An 18,414-nucleotide genomic window follows, 5' to 3' on the forward strand; every position below is an offset into this window, starting at 1 on the left:
ACAAGAGAAATCTAAAATGGAACTTCATTTATTAGAATTGAATGCCTAACACTAAGCACCTTTCGGTTGGGATTAACAATGATGGATTGGAGTTAGTTAGTTAGTTATCTAGTTAGTTAGGGCACTAAGTGTAGACAACCCTGGGGGTTAGTGGTACATATTGGATTTCAGATATCAAACTCCTCCTGCTCTGACCCGCCCAGCTTTTCGTAGTGATGCAGACAACCGCCATGCGTGCCTATATACAGGTCCGCCTCAGCTTCACTGGAATTTGCCTGAGCTTTCGTGAGAGGCTGTGCAATCACTTTTCTGGATATATGCTGCTCGGGTAGTCGTGTGTACAGCTTCAGCTGCTGCTCTTTCTCTATGGGGTCTGTAAACGAGCAAAGAGTGGAGAGAGTTTGTCCATCAGTTTTTCGATTTTTCACTTTGATTTTCATTGCTCTGCTTTGCCACGTTTGCCCTTTAGATCTTTCACAAAGTGTCTCTCTCCAACATTTGTATTTCACTGTGCTACAATTATTTTATATTCCCAATAATATTTCTGCCATTTCTTTGCAAACATGAGAATAGATCATCAAAATCAAAAGGATTGTATTAAGGTAATAATATTTCATTTCATTTCGATTCCAATGCATGTAAAATATCCATTACAAAACCGAAGGAAACATGGTAATTGATCGGGTAATACGTTAAAGAAGTACCGAAAATCCACAACGTTTGCATCGTATTGAAAACATCGTACGTATCTTGAACATATGGTGATTGAGCTTACACTAAAGCTTAAACTACATTTATGGAACAGCGAATTGGTTCACAAAATTTGAATCTTGAAGTGATAGTTGCTTAGATGCTAAATATGTACGTCCAACACTTTGTAAAGGGTCTGAGCAATCGCTTCAAGCAGTTTACAGCACGGTCTTAAGTATACATATACATATTGCTTCTGTGTTAGCTGATTGCATAGCTTCTCTTAGTTTGGTTTTAGGTTTTTCAAGTTAATTAAGTATTGTATTGCTTGACATTTGCATATTAAGTACAGGTACTCTCCAACGATCTTTCAATACTATTTTCTTTCGATTTGTACAATAGGTTGTACAGACATACATATGCGTACAACCGTTCATTTGGAATATTTATTGATTGATCAATTGATTCGTTTGCTATTTTTACAATTTCCCTTTTTGGTCTGGCATTGCGTTTCCTTGTGTGTGTGTGTGTGTATTTTCGTGTGAGTTTTTCTTATAAGTAATATTGAAAATTTTGTGGATTCATCAAAGAGAGAAACGCGTCGTTTGGTGAATTGTTGCATGTGTTTCTTTTGCATGTGCGTTGCTTTTGGGAGAGTATGTGGGTGGGTGTTATATACATTTATCATTATTTATATTGTGTGAAAGATCTCTAAATCATGTGCGACATCATGCAACGACTCACATCACGGTTAGCGCGATGCAAATGACCTTGAAAATGCTGCTGTAGCCGTTTTTGTTGTTGTTGCTGCTGCTGGGCCTCTGCTTCCACCATCATGCCTCCAGCTCCAGCTCCAGCGCCACCACCGCTGGCCTGCATCTCGTAATCCATTAAGCAGGCCTGTGTTCCAATTATTTGTGTGGCAGGCAGGGAAAAGAAATCTGTAAGGCGAGAGGCAAAAACGGTATAGTAATGAGCGTTAATGCAGGCGCAACACGTTGCCGATATCGATAGTTATGTCACCTGCGGCTCTCTCGCAAGGTGTACTGCATGAGGTTAGGCATTTCCAGAGAGCGCTCCCACAATAGTCGCATATATTGTTGTGTCGCTGCAGTCGTGAGAGACTATGCGACTCGAAGAGCGGGAACTCCTCGCCTCACCTTGTATAGGTACACCTTGCTCTGCCGCTGCTCTGTCGACGAGAGCCGATAGTTGCCCCAATTACCGTTCGTTTATTTATAGCCGATGCAAGCGGCGTTGACAGCGACGCTGGCAGAGACGATGTCATTTCTTATCGCTGTGTCGCTTTGTATTTGTATTTGTATGCGTGTTTGTGGTTATGATAACGGTCAGGGTGGAATGTTAGGACCCCGTCCCCACAGGGGAAGTGTACCTTAGGTTAAACAAGATGCCTTTAAACGAGATGCCGAAAAGTTCATTCATCATTAAAATAATGACCAAATATTGCGACTACGCAGCTGTCGAATCAAGCTTTCTAACACTGAGATAGACTCTTGGGTAATATTTTTGCAGTAGATAGATATTTAAGCCCACTTAAATTGATATTTCAATTCATTTATCCAGTCAGTCGTTCATTGAAACCATAAATGCGATTAACGCTTTATAAGAAGTCTACACATATGATATACCACATTTATATTGATTTTCACGTTTTAGATATACACCTTTTAGATACACATTTTGCGTCTCGCCTCTTTTGTTGTATAAACCCATTATAGATTGATTAGGTGCACAACAAGTTGCAACACTTGGCTGCCCCTTCGACTATTCCCACTCCTCCACCATCTCAGCGCGGTGGCACGGCGTTTTAATTATTGTCGCGCGGATTTTAGCCGTCTCGCAAGTGCTTATCGGCTCTTTGAACAGAGAGCTGTACCCACGGAAAACGCTCTAAATAATGACTGATAAGCCAGGTCAGAGCAACCAAGTCAACATTAGGCGGTGAGGTCAGCCCCCCGCTGATTTTGTAACGAAATTCACAAAAAATTTCACGCAACGGCAATTAAATGTCAAGGTTAAGCCAAAACTGCTCATTAAATATACACATTTCGGTTGTTATATGAAATTTACTTACCATTACAATACTGGGCCGCCAGATCCACATCGTCGAAGCGGCAGCGCTTGGTGTACATCGGGTTATCCCCGTCCTCGGATGGCTCGTTCCCGTTACAACGCTTTTTGCAGCGTGCTACAGACGCGGCGACGGCAGCATCCATGGGCTGCTCATTGTTGTTTGCATCATTGAACGCATAGCCGCCACCGGCAGCGTCGACAGAGGGGGCGACAGTGTAAGAGACTGCACGTGGATTGAATGGATCCAAGGTTTGTCGCATCTGCGTGGTTTCGAAATTGGCGGCAGTCGGGCCCGCCGAGTCTGCATGTGCCCAGCACTCGAAATTTGTCAACACCATGCTGATGACGGACGCGCGCAGTGGAAATTTACCAAGAATATATGAGAGGGAACAGAACGGAATGGCGTCCTAACTGTACTCGGTCGCGCGGCAAACTGCAGTCGACGATGGATTTTTTGGTATACAGTTAATTGCCGCAAAAGCAAATACGCGCATTGCAAAATGCTGAAATAAATTTAATTAACACACGCAAGCAGGGCGAGCACACAGCCAAATACGAGACGAACGGCAAACGAAACGAACGCGCGATGACGGCAATTGTTAAAAATAAACCCACAATAAGCAAGTTTTACATTTTTGCCGCGTGCGCTTTGTTTTGATTCGCGTCCAGTGTGACCGCGGACCTATCGATCACATATACGGTCTACCCTCAGAAATATTCCGAAAATACGTCACAGGATTCAAAATATACCGTAAATATACTGACGAGTTATTTGGACTCAAGTTCCATCATATTCCTCCTTTTAGATATTCTGTTGAATATTACTATATGGCTAGAACCCTCAACTCTGAACTCATTATTTTATCCGATTATTACATAAGTTTCCTACAGGACTTGCTAACTTTAAGTTCTCATCTTTATTGGATTGTTCATAAAATTTCGTTTAAGCAAAACCGGTCATCAAAAAGTTAAAGCGAAAAAAGTAAGTGTGTTCGCTCTTCGTTCCGTTGACTTTCGCGCACGCAGGGGTGCTTTGACACATCGATAAGTAACAAAGCAACTGTAGAAACTATCGCATTATCATGTGATTGTCAAAATGTATGATAAAAACGAATGGCAGGCAAAAGCAAAATCAAAATAGTCACAAATATCAGAATTTTCAATTGGAATAAGTTCAAAAATATTTAGAAAAATGACGAACAAAAATAAGAAAACCAGCGCTGGCATTGGCGGTGCCGCTGCCCCCTCAAAGCAGGCCAGACAGCAGTCCGAGGTAAGGTACACAATGGCCACGGAGTTGCCGGTAGCTAAACCCTTGTCATGTTTATGTTTCTAGGACTCTCAGGACTATAGCTCTTTCAAAACAGTGCTCTTCTATTGCATGCTGATTGTGTTCCTACCTGTGATCACATTCTTTCTGTTAAAGGCCGTCGTTTTGGATGGCTTCTTCGAGATGAGCGAGTTGAAAGTTAACATTTTCTCGGCGGTCGGTGCCGTGGTGGCCTTACACATTGCTCTGGGACTGTATATCTACCGCGCCTACTTTGGAGGCTCCGGCGCCAAGGCATCGAAGGTCGACTAAGCTTCATCGAGGACGCTCACCATTTCCATTTTTGTTCTAGAAAGTATTAAGTCGAACGAAACACTTTTGTACATACACATACAATGTTTATATGCCCGACAGAGAGAGGGGGAAAGTTGCCTGTAAATGTGTGTAGTAATCGTTTTCTATTGCATAACTCTCGATAGCAGCGGGAAAAACGTGCAACCTACTTTGTTGTCTAGTGTTTTTTGTCTCTAATTTTGCATTAAAAAAGACATTATTAAGTGAAATGCGTGGTTTATTGAATCTGAATCGAGGCAGGCATTTGGTGCGCCAATATTCCTGGATGGAGGCTGTCAAAACAATGCTGGCAAAGCCGCGAAAGAAAATTTACAACCTGGGAGCTTGCTTTGAGCTGGCCGACATATCACAGGTCAGATATAATTCACGATAAATGGGTTCCGAGCCACATTCTTTTCTTGCAACTATCACCAAGTACAAATGTCTGTACATACGCGGTCCATCGCTGTTCAACACTGCCAATCCAGAAGCCAACAGCTGTTCGCGGTTCAGGCCAGAATATTTGGGCTTGTTTATTGGCCCTAACAAGTGCAAAAACGATAAATTGATAGTGATAGATGCCACGCAACTATTTCGTTAACACATGCTGCAGTCATCAGACTGATACACACCTGCGCCCATGCAGCACCTCGCCCAGCGGCAAACAAACAGCACGCACTATTGATTGGAACCACCTGTTAGAACTCTACGACGCGAGAGTCCCACTCCCCAAAAAAACGGAACTACTCGGCCACGTATTCGGGTATCAGTGTTCAACATGCTGCGACTCCAGCTGCCTCGATTACCGCCGAATATGTGGACGTTGTGCGTGCAGGCGGCTTTGATAGCCACCTTGGTCAAGAGCTCGGTGTCCCTTACGGACAATCTAGTTGGCCGATTACAGGTGCCACCACCCCAAAGCAACTCCTACCATCTGACTGTGCTTTAACCATCTCTTCTTTCTCGTTACAGACGTCGTACAACCCGAGCAAGCTATCGGAATCAAAATTCCTGGAATACAGCAATCTGTCGAACAAACTCCACTTGCGGGAAGCCATCAGCCACATACTGATTCCACGAGTGGTGGGCTCCGGAAACCACAGCCTCGTGAGGCAGTACATCGTGCAGAGCCTGAAAGACCTGGACTGGCATGTGGAGCTGGACAGCTTCCATGATACGGCCCCCATTATGGGGCAACTGCATTTCCACAATATCATTGCCACCCTGAATCCGGACGCAGAGCGGTATCTGGTCCTGGCCTGCCACTACGACAGCAAGTACATGCCGAAGGCGGAATTTCTTGGAGCCACTGACTCCGCTGTGCCCTGTGCCATGCTGCTAAACCTGGCCCAGGTGCTGCAGGAGCAGCTAAAACCGTTCAAGAAGTCCAAACTCAGTCTGATGCTTTTGTTCTTCGACGGCGAGGAGGCCTTCGAGGAGTGGGGACCCAAAGACTCAATTTACGGTGCCCGTCACTTGGCCAAACGCTGGCAACACGAGGGAAAACTGGATAGCATCGATATGCTTGTTTTGTTGGACCTGCTGGGAGCCCCCGATCCGGCATTCTATAGTTTCTTCGCCAACACAGAATCGTGGTACATGCGCCTCCAGTCCGTGGAAACGCGTCTGGCGCAGATTGAGTTGCTGGAGCGATATGCCAGCAGTGGGGTTTCTCAGCGGGATCCCACGCGCTATTTCCAGTCACAGGCCATGCGCTCCTCGTTCATCGAGGACGACCACATACCGTTCCTCAAGCGCAATGTACCCGTTCTCCATTTAATACCAGTGCCCTTCCCCACCGTATGGCATACGCCCGACGATAACGAAAGTGTGATTGATTATGCGACGACGGACAACCTGGCCCTAATTATACGGCTCTTTGCGTTGGAGTATCTATTGGGCGGCGACCAGGCGAAGTAGGGGCCTCTTGTGGAGTTCCCCGCAAATCAGAAATATGTATGATATTTATAGATGTAGTATATACACGACGGCCTTATCTATCTGACCTGTCCGATATCAAAAATGTTGTTAACTATTGTTATTAGCTGTGGAAATCATGTGGATCTTATTGTTAATTGACTATTCTGGCCGGCCCTTTAGGCCTACTTAAGTGACCCTGCAAATCTAATGTCCAAATATTTTTATAGATATTTATCTAAAGAATTGCTCATCTAATGGCATATTAAATTGATGTATGTATGTATGTTTAATTATTTATCGTTTGTAAATCTGCTAGAATAATGCATAACATAACACAATACACAATACAATAAATGTACCTATAAAAAAAAGCGGATTCATTACACTAACTTATCAAACACGTGTCCTAACTAGTTAAGCGTCACGCGTAGAAACATTAGCTCCAACAAATTATATGGCAAAGTCGTAAACTAACTTAAGAACTAGCTAAAATCGTCAAATTCTTGATCTAATACTATGTATATACATATATCTATTGGGAGGGAGGCTCTTGGCACTTTTCGTTGCTACTCGTCGCTGCAGGGGCAGGCGGAGGCGAAGGCAGACTGTCTTCTGTGGGACCTGTGGCCTTGGAGGCAGTTTTCAGCTCAGATGCAGCTCGATCTGTGGCCGGCTCCATCTGAGACTTGGCCTTGGCTTCGTCTGCCACTTGTCTCTTCATAAGTTGGGCTGCATTCAGTTCTTTGGGCTTCTCCACAACCACAGCACTCAAATCGGACTTGCCCTTGCCATGGCCATGCCCGTGTCCATGACCATGCCCATGGCCATGGCAATGCGAAGACTTGGACTTGCCACCATCTGGACTATCGCTAATCTCACGCAGGTCCGTACGTGAGTCCCGACAGCACACCTTTTCGATGCACTCTGCCGCCTGGCACTGCATCAGGCATTCCAGTGAGGCGGATGCATTCTTATTGGTGGACGGATAGAACTCGGGCTGGATGGTGACTGCGCCGATGCCCTGGTCGTGGAAGTACGTGCGCACCTGTTCGATGATCTTCAGGTAGAGCTTGGGATTCTGGAACTGGATGTGTATGGTGGCCACGTAGCGATGGGCAGCCAGCTGCCAGATGTGCAGATCATGATAGCTGACTATCTCCGGGAATTTGGTGACCAGCGTCCGCTCAAAGATCTCCAGATCGATGGAGCCGGGAATGGTCTGCAGCAAAATAAGGCAGGATTCTTTCACTGCGAAAGAAAAGAGACAAATTAACGTTAACTTAATGTTCTCTTACACTCTTTTATTAGCTTTTATACTCACTGTAGGGATAGCTGAGCGAAATTAGAAGGATACACGAGAAGATGGACAGCACCGGATCAATAAATTTGGCCGTATGCTGTTCATCCTCCGCCACATAGACAATGGCCGCACAGACGATCACAAAAATGGTGCTGGACACATCCCGCAACATCTCGACGGCACCCTGCCGCTTGGTGGCAAAGTAGACACTGCCCACCTCCGCCTCCAGCTCCTCACGCAGCTGGCGATCGTTCCGCGACTTGCTCAACTGCCGCTGCATGGGCTTCAGCGACAAATCCATGGTGCTGGACATGGAGCGCTCGAGGACGACATTGCCGCCGGGCGTCAAGTGGAGGAAGCTGCCCTGGTGCAGGGTATAGCCACCGATAAGCAGGTAGGTCAGCCCGTTCAATATGAGACCCACAAAGCCCAGCATCATCACGGGTATGGGCAGGTGCATCGTGTCCTGGTGATCGATGTGCACCAGCGTCTGCAGAGCCTCCACCACCAGCGAGAAGGAGAGCGAGGCCAGAATGATGAACACTATCAGCATGGTGAGTATATCGATTCTGGCCCAGCCGAAGGTATTGCGCAGCTTCTGCTCCCGGCACTCCCGCCTGGCCTCCTTCTGATCTTCCGTCTCGCCCAGTTGGACAACGACACCACCGTTGGTGCCATTTAGTTTGGTCTGCCCTTGGGCCGCCGGCTCTTCCTGATTCTTTTTGCTGTGCTGCAGGAGAGAGAGAGACAAGAGAGAGGGCTTAATAGAGTTTCGAATAGATTCGGATAGAATTGTCCATTTATTGTCATGCTTTCTAAGCCTAGTCATAACAATTGGTATTGGATCGTTAGAGCCAGCCCCGAAATGTGGTAGCCACTGTTTTAACGCTTCGCTGGTCTTCTCTGTCATTATATAATACGCTCGGCCCCGGCGGCCCACACAGCTGTGCTGTGTCCGTCCACACCTACGACTGTCTGTCCGTTTTGGACGCTTTCGATTTCTGGTATCTCTGTGGTTTCAGGCCAAGTTTTATGCGGTTTTTTGGATGTTTTGGTCTCTGGCGCTGTGTCTTTTTTTTGCGAAACGTGCTTGGCACGCTTCGCGTTCCCACAACTTCAGCGATAGATACATAGATATTTGCATTCATTCAATAATATGTTAAATATTTAACGATCGTATTGTCAACGATCATACCCATCTGTTTATGAACTCAGTCACCTTGAGTCCAAATTTATTTATAGGCAAATCACAGTTGGGTAAGAGATCGTCTTATTGGATGGGGATGGGTGTTCCAATATATGTATGTACGCGGGAGGGATATGCTTAGATTCCATCTTCTTTCTTGAAAGAACCCTTGCAGATATGCAGATATTCATGTAGAAGTTTACTAAATGCCCCATTTCGCTTTCTGCCGAAAAAGTAGTTCCATAAATTTGCAGAGCCATGTGTCCATTTGGTCATACCTTCACAGAAATACGGGTGACAAAAGGCCGTCTGGCCGGTGGTATCTCCATGAATTTCAGGCTGATATCTGTGTAGACAGAGGCATTAGATACTCGGACTTGGCAATTACACAGCAATCTACTGATAAGCATGAAATCCAATCGAAAACACTGCCAGAATGTGCAGATAATACGAACTAAAAGAACCGCTCCCATCGAGTGAAGAGAGTGGCAGAGAGGGATAGAGAGGGGAAGGGGGAAAATATTTCAAAAATTCGCTAATAAATTATAATTTGAAATGGAACCAGTTTCAGGCCAAATTCAAAAGGAGTTTGGAATGCGTTTGTGTGCTTCGGCCACAATCAAGGTTCAATGCACCCGATTCAGGCACACGATTGGGTGTCGAGTTGTCGTTGCTTTAATCCCGCAGCACGCGACAGCTTCCTGGCGTTGGCCAAAAGATCGTAAGCAAAATAAGTCAAAACAAAAACGGGTTGCCTGTTCCACTTACCTTAATTGTTATGATGCAGCCGCCCAGTGCGAATATGTTGCACAACATGTGGTACGATGCCATGAGCAGTGTCAGAGCGTGCGTTATGTGGCTGAGAGCCAGCTGGAGCACAAAGTAGCAGATCGATAGCACCAGCACCACATACAGGGGTATGGGCCTGCATCGCTGCAATATATCTTTGATTGGCATTCTGGAGGAAGGTCTGCAGAGAGAGAGAGAGAGAAAGAGAGAGAGAGTGATTACTATTTGATTCAATATTCGATTTATACGGACATGACGTTGAGAGGTTACCACTTGACTTGTCAACGAACTTGTAGACTCACACGCAGGAGTCACACCTACATAGATCTACACAAATTAGCTTGTTTTATTGCTTGTACAAATTTACACTTCATCATCGGGCTGTCTGTGAATTTGTCAATGCAAAATGTAAGGTGTTATATGTACAAATTTGCTGGTTGAACGATACCGATCGATTGGGGTGGCAAAAAATATTATATCTGGAGTATATTAAGAGAGCATTCTAGCTCGTCGAAACTATGTTTGACTGTAGTTTTGCCTTTCTATGAGCATAACTTCTTCCTAAACCCAACCAAAATCTGTGTCAAGTTCAAGTTCCTATAAAGCGGGTTAAGTGAACGGTGAACCCATACCATACCAAGACGAACCGTAACTGCACTCAACTGAACTGAACTGAACTGAACCTACCGCCATATTTGGGGATCAGCACAGGCCAAACTCATATGCAAATCATCAAAATCGGCATTATTATGGGTATGGGCTGGGGGCTATGGGCTATGGGTACTACTCCTGCTGTCGTGGGTTGGCAGTGGCCTGTCCGGCATGCAAATGAAGATGCTAAATGGGCTCGTTGTACCTGTAGCTAACCCGCCCCACTGTATCTCATTGAATCGATAGCAATCGCCAGCGGATCGGCTTGGATCGGATCGGATCGGATCAGTTGGCCCGCGACATTGACGTAACATTACGTGATCGTGGATATGGCTACTACCGATTGTTTGTTGGTTTGTTTGCTGTAACCCCAAGGTTAGACCCCCTTTTCTTTCGGCCGGACATTTGTAGTATTACAATGCCCTCTACCCGAGTGATTATCAGGCGACATGTCGCTGCTTTAATCGTGGCTTTGAACAAACCAAGGATTAACCATTAAGATCTGTTTAAATGGATAGGGAAAACTATAGAAAACTCCCCAGACAAATGGGAATCATTGAAAGCCTTGTAATCTACAGCATTTAATTGAGAATTAGTTCGAAATACCCCCCATAAAAAGATAATAGTTTCGAGGGAATATCGATTGGTGTGGGTCTTATCAAGGGGACGTGCTGCAGGCCCATTTCCATATGGTCTCCCTTATCGTCTAAGTAGAGAGTTCAAGAAGTGTTCTATAGATAAAATTATACCCGAAACTAATCCATAACTTGTGCAGACCAGAAATAATATCACAATGGTATTGTTGCCAAGGGCAGAAAAGATCTATAAAGACATATGTATGATAGTGTGACCTCATTTCTCCTTGGCGAAACCAAAAACTTCTCCCAGCACAATCCCTGACTGATATCTCTAGCATCCATCTGGAATGCTCAATAAGTACTTCTACGGCATTTAAATTGCAATCCAACGAATGATGCAACCTCCTCCACATAAACGATTTAATTGCATTCCAAATTGTCACACGTGCAATGGTAAAAATCATTTAGTTTCGATTCAAATGATATTATCTATTGTTTTTCCACCTTCCCAGTGGTCTCTGTAGCCTCTGTACCCGCTTTAGCCTCTGCGAAAGCAATCCGTAGAAGGTAATTAGAAAGATCCTAAATACAAAAGCGTTAAATGGCGCCTCCGGCCCCCAAATTGTCCGAAACAGCGCAAATCAAATTCCCAACGCTTTTTCGAGGGGAGAGAGAGAGAGAAAGCGAAAGCTAAACAGATAGTGTTAGACAGGTAGCAACAAACAATTTAGATACTGTCTATCCGTAGTATACTCGTAGATAGACAAGAGCTCGACATGTGTATGTACATGTGTACCCACATATGTATGTATATGTATATCTCCAGTGGTTCGTTCCACATGCCACAGACACTAAATGTTCATTTCCTCAATTTGTGTTCACTCCCAATGGGAGATGGACCTGCTGGCAGAGGGTGTGGGCCAGAGGCTCCCACAGAGAGGCAGATAACAAAGATAGTAGATACAGACACAAAGAGAAACTCGTCTCGCTTATTGCTGTTGCTGGGGGCACTGGATTACCACCCAGATAGCGATCTCAAATCTACAGAATACAGATTACACAGGGCTAATATTTCTATGGTCAGTGGCTCGAAAATGGAGTCAAGTATTCACGGGTTTCCCTGCCTTTCCAAAAGTATTTGACGACTCTTCGGTATCCGGCTTTTGTGTGCTGCGATGCCTTGCGATAACGTAAAATCCACTTCATAAATCTGCCCCAAGCGCTGACAGCTCGATTGTCAATTAGATCAATGCAACAAGTCACTCCATCAACAAACACACGGACAACAACAAAAACAACAACAACAAAGAGGTAAGACTGCAAAATAAATTCGGGTCCAATAAAATTTTGCCTTTTTGTTTTGATTTGTCATCAGATACGATTTGTTTGCTTGATTTTTTCTTGTGAGGAGGAGGAAGACATTCCCTGCATACAAATTTAAATTTGGCAAACAAAACAAAACAACAAAAAAAGAGATAACAATTTTATATTGAATTTTCTGCGTAGATTCCGATTGAGCCCTGGCTGGCCTCAACAATCCCCTAACGTTTCTAACGTTTTTGACCATTTCAGACAAGGTCGCCGATGCATTTGGAATTTGTAATTTACAAGGGAACACAAATTTGTTTTATTTTACGAATTCTATTGAGAGAGACAGCGATTGCTGTCAATTAACCATGGCAAATGAGGCATATTTGAATAGTTTTCAAACAAGCCAAAGTCGATGCACTTATATAGCTCTAAATCTATATATATCATTCCTTTATCTTTTCTGATAAAGTGGATAGATTTGATAACGATCGCCACGATCGCATAAACTTGTCGACTTCATCGATCCGCTGAAGAAATTCTATAATATAAGAGCACCAATGAAAGACGAATTCAATGTCTTGCATTGGTGGAAAGAGCTTCCTCTGAAACAGTGTTTTCCCTATCTAGGAACCCAGGAAGCTCCTGAATTTTGACTATGGTTTTGATCGGTAATAGCAGAGTAGCCTTTCTGCTTTTTCTAGGACATGGATATAAATCGGCTGGATTATGACTCTGGCTCAGGCATCAGTATGTTGTCAAGGGGTTTTCGTGGGACTGTGGGAAATATTGATAATAGTTTTGCCATTAGCACATTATTCAGTTGAGCGAGATGGGATCATTTTTTGTTTACCGTGGACTCGTGCAGGGCTCTAATATCTATTCATTAATCAAGGCAAACTATCCGATGCCTCGTTTGCTTTGGAAATCTGACTGTTATCAACTAGATAACGGGCCTTTGGTACGATTATCGAAAACAGGCCATCTCCATAGGAGCTCAGCGTACATCTCTAATTACTATCTATCTCTATCTCTGTCTGTGCTTATCAATCTCTCTCGTTTGCTCGTAGATTGCAGGATTAATCTATCTCTCTGTCTCATTTTGATTGGAAATGTGATTTGTCGACAACAGCCCATCTCTACAAGGGTTCAAAGTCCATCTCTAGTCGGGGAATTCTGAATATTTTGCCAACAAAGGAAAATGTTGCTTCAGATTCAATAGACTTTGAAGCTATTTCGAGAATGCTTTAGAGCCAAACGATTTCCGAAAATAAACAACTAATGGAACCGTTCTGTAATGTGAGTCAATAAAAACATTTCTCATACTCTATTCGAAAGCCACCGTCCCCGCTTTCCGAGCGTGCGTACCAGCTGCACATACTTCACAGCACAATTCCATTTAAGTTCCCAATAAAAGAACCTGGCAATGAGGTAGCCACTTATTTTAATTGCACTTTTATGAGGCCCCATTTACGTGAGATCTGCGCCTATATCCCCATGACTCCACTCCACTCCACTCCACTCCCTGACTGCAACTCCCTTCAATTACACACTTTCACTCGTCCTCCTGCTTGAGCCGATCGTGATCACAGCAGACATGTTCAGTTTATATAGAATTAAATAATATACAAATTGATATTAATATTAATGACTACTAAACACTAAAGCAATTACGTTTAATGAGGCTCATCAAATATTTCCTAGCGGTAAAGTAATTTTTAATAATAATTCATTGAGAACTTTTGGTTGCTTGCTCGGGGGCTCTTGGGCGTTTTTTAGCCAAGGTTTTTTTCAGCTGATTTGCATTGAATTAGCCTGATTTGGAGGGGACGGGGCGGCGGAAGGTGCGGATATCTCTGGGATGAGAATTTGTTTTCGGCGCAGACATGGTATGGGGGTAGCGTAGCGGATAGTAGACAGATATAACCTCTAATTAGCATTCATTTGGATCGAATTTATTTTTATACTGGGTACCGCTCGATGCGTTTTTATTTTCGATTATTATTTTCTCTCGGCGGTGCGAAAAGGTGCGAGAGGCGTCTTAATAATCACTTGCTAAGTGGACACACAGTCCAGTGTCCAGCCCGCCTGCCCTGCTAACGAATCAGTCATCTATATACATCTATATCTAGCCCCATGTTGTGTGCGAAAGGTGTGTGTTTTTTTCTGACTGGATACTGGCGGTTGGGTTGGCCAAATGTCTAACACAAGGCCAAAGAGGGAGGGAGTCTTATCAGTTCTGAATACTGGAGTGTAGAACTTAGGCTAAGATATAGGAAAATTACCGTCAATTTGGGCCAAACTTTTCAGCTTCTATAGCACAAGAGTTTAGTTTTTATATGTTTGGACTGTTCTATTTATAGGCGGGCACCACACTGTAAATTTCTTTAAAAAAAAATATTTCTATAGGCTTTTTTCGAAATTTATTATTGTTATTATTATTCTTTGTATATATCGTAGCACAATTCACACACGCGTGCCACCTGCGAAGCGGGAGTGGCAGATCGGACGATGTGGACGGCAGCGCGGCTCAGATGCGAATGAAAAGCAGAGCCACGAGGAGGCGGCGATCAAGCCCAGTAAAAATACGAAAAAAACAAAAAATATAGCTCAAAAATCTGATGTACGAAAATAAATGGGGAGGTAGGTAGTGGCAGTGGCAGTGGCAGACGCAGAGATATGGAAACAGCAACAATGACCACAGCCGGCAAAATAAAGGCCAATGTATTGAAAGTGAGCGTGCAAGTGCCTGTCTGTGGCTGTGTGTTTGCCAGTGTCTGTCAGAAAGAGAGGGAAAGCAAGCCGTACAGAGGGATAGGCAACAAGTGTGTGGGTGCAAAAGTGCGATAGAAGAGAGAGAGAGAGAGAGAGTGCCATTAGGTAGGCATTCCAGGGCCCGCGGTGCATGGCAGAGCAGAGGGCAGGAGAGGGGATAATGGTATCAGTTATAGAAGAGGAAAAGAGAGGGCACGCGCTGGTAGACATTATGAGGGTGAACTTTTGGGGTATAATATGTTTTTAGCCATGTTAAGCCCCGACGACGACGACCACAATAAAACATGTTTACGGTCCTCCACATATGCTAATCGCCAGATAATTGCAGCACACGCACTGTAGGAGAAACCCTTTACAGTTATACCTGAAACACACACACAGACACACACTATTCGTACTTCTATTAAAAATGTTCTTATCAGCCGCAATCGCGATTGGGGCGCACAGTAGAGAAAGCCTACTTTGAGAACTGCAAGATTAAAATATTTTCAACCAGAATCCGTTTGATGTTTGCAGAAATATAGTTCAAAGGCAACTGCCAGCTGCTCTGCAGGAGAAGTTGGCAAAAGGGCATATACTATTCATTGGTCTTAGAATTCTCTCCGAGACGAACCAATGTTGGCATGGTAATTGCAATTTCAGCACGTACTGGAGATAAAAGTCAACGGGGTTGACTTTTGGCTTTAGTTGGAAAAGTGGGACACGCCTGGCACCACCGGTGATGCAAGAAATATTCATAAATTAAGACGTAAGCTGCAGAGTAATTTACGAATTGTTGACACTAAGCTGTACAAGAGTAATTAAAGTTGTGTTGATAAACACATAAACCATGCCAAGGCCATTGGTGGAATTTGATGAGATTTTAATTTGAAAATGTGCGCCAAATTTGTGACATTCACAGCGAACGGTCATGCAAATAACTTATCGATAAGTTAGTTCATGTTACCATCAACAGACGGCGCTCTTCGTAGAGCTGCGCGCCAAAGCGAAATGGCGTTGACTATAATTATTTCTTCAGATTAAATCCCAGAGGAGATCCTTTTGCTCCTTCTACACACTCGCTTCCCACACACTTTGGGTGTGGCACCAATTGGTGTGAGCGTGGAATGCGCTTAATTGAGAATCGGGGAATCAAGCATCGAGAGAGAGAGATAGAGAGCAATACTCAAATGGTTAGGACCATCCTTCCAATGGTTCCTCTGGACTCGTGTCACCTCCGACACCATCACGTGTGACTGTCCTTTTACCATTAAGCTGTTTTGGAGGAATATCCAAATTTTTTTAATTTTCGCTATCTCAAATCGTGCTTCCGTGCATCATTTATTCCAATGGATTGCATTTAATCCTTTTTGCTCAGTCACTTTCAAACAATTTCTATTAGGCGCTCAAGTTTGGTGGGTCTTTTTTTGGGATTTTCTCTGCTTAGTATATTTCTGAGGGTCAAGCCAGCATTTTTCAGCGGAATATCAAAATTGAGCAATTTTTTAGACAAAATCCAATAAAAGCAAGTATTTAAATCAAAGCAGTCAAGTAGGAAATTAATTCATTAATAGGATACAATTGTGTGGGCAAGACTGAGAGGTCTATCTAGCTAGTAATATTCGACGGAATATCAAAAACGAGGACTGTGTACAAAAGAACTAGAGTTCGTCAGTATATTTACGGTATATCTTTTAAATGAGACGGTATATTTCGGTACATTTCTGAGGGGTCGGACCGTATATTTATAAATCCGCGGTCACACTGCAGGCCGTACTTGTCAAGAAAAAATTTAACAATAAAAATCTGCCTTAAAACTAGGAAATTGGGAATTACTTGCTCTAGTTTGGTAAAGTGCGGTGCAATATGGCCGCCATAGTACTAACCCGGAACATGCAGGTGGCCAGTAAGTGAAACGGCTAGCCAGTAGAAAAGTGTCTGGCGAAAATTATGTAATGGTGGAGTGCAGTTCCTTTTGCTAACGTTGTTTATTCCCGATTGTAGAACACCATGGCAGTGGTGTCGTGGGCGTGCTCTGCCTGCGGGGCTATGCCGCCGCCGCTGAGGATGCTCCACGCCCCCTGAAGACCATCAATCCGGCTGCCATGAAGCGCGGCACGGGCGGACGCAGCAGCTTCAACGGAATCGTGGCCACCGTCTTCGGAGCCACCGGTTTTGTGGGTCGCTATGTGTGCAACAAGCTGGGAAAGTCCGGCACGCAAATGATCCTGCCCTATCGCGGTGAGGACTCTGAGGTTATCCGGCTGAAAGTCACCGGCGATCTGGGCCAGGTGCTGTTCCACTTTTACAATCTGGAGGATGCCGCTTCCATTCGCAATGCTGTCAAGCACTCGAACGTGGTCATCAACTTGGTTGGCCGCGACTTCGAGACCAAGAACTTCAAGTTCAAGGATGTCAATGTTACTGGTGCTGAGCGGATCGCCAGGTGGGTGTCGCAAGGAGAATTGAGACCCTTCAATGATGAATTTTTCCCTCTTAAAGGATCTGCCGCGAGGTTGGCGTGGAGAGATTCATTCACCTCTCGTCTCTGAACGTGGAGGCCAATCCCAAGCCCCTGTACGTTAAGGGCGGCAGTGAGTGGCTGAGGAGCAAATACGAGGGAGAGCTCCGCGTGCGTGATGCCTTCCCCAATGCCACAATCATTCGGCCAGCCGACATCTACGGCTCGGAGGACCGCTTTTTGCGCTACTATGCACACATCTGGCGACGCCAGTTCCGCTCGATGCCGCTCTGGCACAAGGGAGAGCGCACCGTGAAGCAGCCCGTGTACGTGACGGATGTGGCTCAGGCCATCATTAACGCTGCCAAGGAGCCGGATTCCGCTGGACGCATCTACCAGGCTGTGGGGTAGGTATCCGAAGTACTCAAATGGGAACCGCTGTAATCTGTGTGTCCTTCAGGCCCAAGAGGTATCAACTGAGCGAGCTGGTTGATTGGTTCCATCGCCTGATGCGCAAGGATCAGAAACGCTGGGGCTATCAGCGTTACGACATGCGCTGGGACCCCACCTTCCTGATGAAGGCCAAGCTCACCAGCTTCATCTGCCCCGGTGCGCCCATTGGTGGTCTTCACCCGGAACGCATTGAGCGCGAAGGGATCACCGACAAGGTCCTGCCCGGTGTGCCCACTCTGGAGGATCTGGGCGTTCAGCTGACCACCATGGAGCAGCAGGTGCCCTGGGAGCTGCGTCCATATCGCGCTGCCCTCTACTATGATGCCGAGTTGGGCGAATTCGAAACACCAGAGCCACCAAAGACCATTGAGGCGCGTGAGGAGCTGCGCTTGTTTGCCTAATTGATGTTGGTCTGTGTGTTGGTTGGAAATTCTTAGTAAAAACTTGTTTAAGGCGATGCGTCAATAAAGGAAGTCTACATTTAAAGCGAATCGGAATCGAAAAGTACTCCTATTCTGAATAGTTTTAGTTTTTGAACAACATTTCTGCGCGCTTTCAGGTTGAAACGGAGGGCGGATTTGAATTTTCGCTCTCAAATCGTACTTAAGTGTATCGTGTATATTGAAT

At 44.8% G+C, this 18,414-nt stretch overlaps 5 protein-coding genes across 9 annotated transcripts; 3 read left to right on the plus strand and 2 right to left on the minus strand.

Annotated features, from left to right (window-relative positions):
• Window positions 1-12: 12 nt before the first annotated feature.
• LOC6601805 lies at window positions 13-3,407 on the minus strand. Of its 3 annotated transcripts, none has more exons than XM_026992760.1 (3): window positions 2,786-3,407; window positions 1,461-1,631; window positions 13-373 (listed from the first exon to the last, which is right to left on the minus strand). In XM_026992760.1, exons 1-3 carry the CDS (start codon window positions 3,120-3,122, stop codon window positions 168-170), a joined length of 714 nt encoding a protein of 237 aa, XP_026848561.1. In that variant the 5' UTR covers window positions 3,123-3,407; the 3' UTR covers window positions 13-167. The 3 variants fall into 3 exon arrangements, with proteins under 3 accessions (XP_026848561.1, XP_026848562.1, XP_002026859.1); XM_026992761.1 differs by having other exon boundaries at window positions 309-373; window positions 1,435-1,631; XM_002026823.2 differs by lacking the exon at window positions 13-373 and having other exon boundaries at window positions 593-1,631.
• Window positions 3,408-3,929: 522 nt separating this feature from the next.
• On the plus strand, window positions 3,930-4,617 carry LOC6601806 (vacuolar ATPase assembly integral membrane protein VMA21 homolog). The gene is made up of 2 exons (XM_002026824.2): window positions 3,930-4,057; window positions 4,121-4,617. The coding sequence occupies exons 1-2, from the start codon at window positions 3,977-3,979 to the stop codon at window positions 4,364-4,366; spliced, it is 327 nt and encodes a 108-aa protein (XP_002026860.1). The 5' UTR covers window positions 3,930-3,976; the 3' UTR covers window positions 4,367-4,617.
• Window positions 4,603-6,819, plus strand: LOC6601807 (glutaminyl-peptide cyclotransferase). Of its 2 annotated transcripts, none has more exons than XM_026992759.1 (2): window positions 4,603-4,760; window positions 5,360-6,819. In XM_026992759.1, the coding sequence occupies exons 1-2, from the start codon at window positions 4,617-4,619 to the stop codon at window positions 6,305-6,307; spliced, it is 1,092 nt and encodes a 363-aa protein (XP_026848560.1). In that variant the 5' UTR covers window positions 4,603-4,616; the 3' UTR covers window positions 6,308-6,819. The 2 variants fall into 2 exon arrangements, with proteins under 2 accessions (XP_026848560.1, XP_002026861.1); XM_002026825.2 differs by lacking the exon at window positions 4,603-4,760 and adding an exon at window positions 4,880-5,291.
• A 15-nt stretch (window positions 6,820-6,834) lies between these two features.
• Window positions 6,835-15,355, minus strand: LOC6601808 (zinc transporter 1). Of its 2 annotated transcripts, none has more exons than XM_026992758.1 (4): window positions 15,293-15,355; window positions 9,562-9,763; window positions 7,629-8,337; window positions 6,835-7,555 (listed from the first exon to the last, which is right to left on the minus strand). In XM_026992758.1, the coding sequence occupies exons 2-4, from the start codon at window positions 9,748-9,750 to the stop codon at window positions 6,840-6,842; spliced, it is 1,614 nt and encodes a 537-aa protein (XP_026848559.1). In that variant the 5' UTR covers window positions 9,751-9,763; window positions 15,293-15,355; the 3' UTR covers window positions 6,835-6,839. The 2 variants fall into 2 exon arrangements, with proteins under 2 accessions (XP_026848559.1, XP_002026862.1); XM_002026826.2 differs by lacking the exon at window positions 15,293-15,355 and adding an exon at window positions 14,405-14,599.
• A 1,308-nt stretch (window positions 15,356-16,663) lies between these two features.
• LOC113566559 (NADH dehydrogenase [ubiquinone] 1 alpha subcomplex subunit 9, mitochondrial) lies at window positions 16,664-18,294 on the plus strand. The gene is made up of 4 exons (XM_026992641.1): window positions 16,664-16,779; window positions 16,878-17,319; window positions 17,376-17,741; window positions 17,795-18,294. The coding sequence occupies exons 1-4, from the start codon at window positions 16,740-16,742 to the stop codon at window positions 18,186-18,188; spliced, it is 1,242 nt and encodes a 413-aa protein (XP_026848442.1). The 5' UTR covers window positions 16,664-16,739; the 3' UTR covers window positions 18,189-18,294.
• The last annotated feature ends 120 nt before the right edge of the window (window positions 18,295-18,414 follow it).

Source organism: Drosophila persimilis, unplaced genomic scaffold (genome assembly GCF_003286085.1).
Source record: "Drosophila persimilis strain 14011-0111.01,24,50 unplaced genomic scaffold, DperRS2 tig00000780-arrow-arrow-pilon, whole genome shotgun sequence".
In the NCBI taxonomy this organism is placed as follows: domain Eukaryota; kingdom Metazoa; phylum Arthropoda; class Insecta; order Diptera; family Drosophilidae; genus Drosophila; species Drosophila persimilis.

Excerpts from the sequence above, each read along its gene's own strand:
- LOC6601805 (XM_026992760.1), bottom strand. The coding sequence starts at position 3,122 with ATGGTGTTGACAAATTTCGAGTGCTGGGCACATGCAGACTCGGCGGGC. Across the intron at positions 1,632-2,785 it reads GGCGGCCCAGTATTGTAATG|ATTTCTTTTCCCTGCCTGCC; the intron begins GTAAGTAAATTT and ends CTCGCCTTACAG. Across the intron at positions 374-1,460 it reads GCTACAGCAGCATTTTCAAG|ACCCCATAGAGAAAGAGCAG; the intron begins GTCATTTGCATC and ends GCTCGTTTACAG.
- LOC6601806 (XM_002026824.2), top strand. The coding sequence starts at position 3,977 with ATGACGAACAAAAATAAGAAAACCAGCGCTGGCATTGGCGGTGCCGCT. Across the intron at positions 4,058-4,120 it reads AGGCCAGACAGCAGTCCGAG|GACTCTCAGGACTATAGCTC; the intron begins GTAAGGTACACA and ends TTATGTTTCTAG.
- LOC6601807 (XM_026992759.1), top strand. The coding sequence starts at position 4,617 with ATGCGTGGTTTATTGAATCTGAATCGAGGCAGGCATTTGGTGCGCCAA. Across the intron at positions 4,761-5,359 it reads AGCTGGCCGACATATCACAG|ACGTCGTACAACCCGAGCAA; the intron begins GTCAGATATAAT and ends TTCTCGTTACAG.
- LOC6601808 (XM_026992758.1), bottom strand. The coding sequence starts at position 9,750 with ATGCCAATCAAAGATATATTGCAGCGATGCAGGCCCATACCCCTGTAT. Across the intron at positions 8,338-9,561 it reads GCTGCATCATAACAATTAAG|CACAGCAAAAAGAATCAGGA; the intron begins GTAAGTGGAACA and ends TCTCTCCTGCAG. Across the intron at positions 7,556-7,628 it reads TTCGCTCAGCTATCCCTACA|TGAAAGAATCCTGCCTTATT; the intron begins GTGAGTATAAAA and ends TTTCTTTCGCAG.
- LOC113566559 (XM_026992641.1), top strand. The coding sequence starts at position 16,740 with ATGGCCGCCATAGTACTAACCCGGAACATGCAGGTGGCCA. Across the intron at positions 16,780-16,877 it reads CCGGAACATGCAGGTGGCCA|AACACCATGGCAGTGGTGTC; the intron begins GTAAGTGAAACG and ends TCCCGATTGTAG. Across the intron at positions 17,742-17,794 it reads CGCATCTACCAGGCTGTGGG|GCCCAAGAGGTATCAACTGA; the intron begins GTAGGTATCCGA and ends TGTGTCCTTCAG.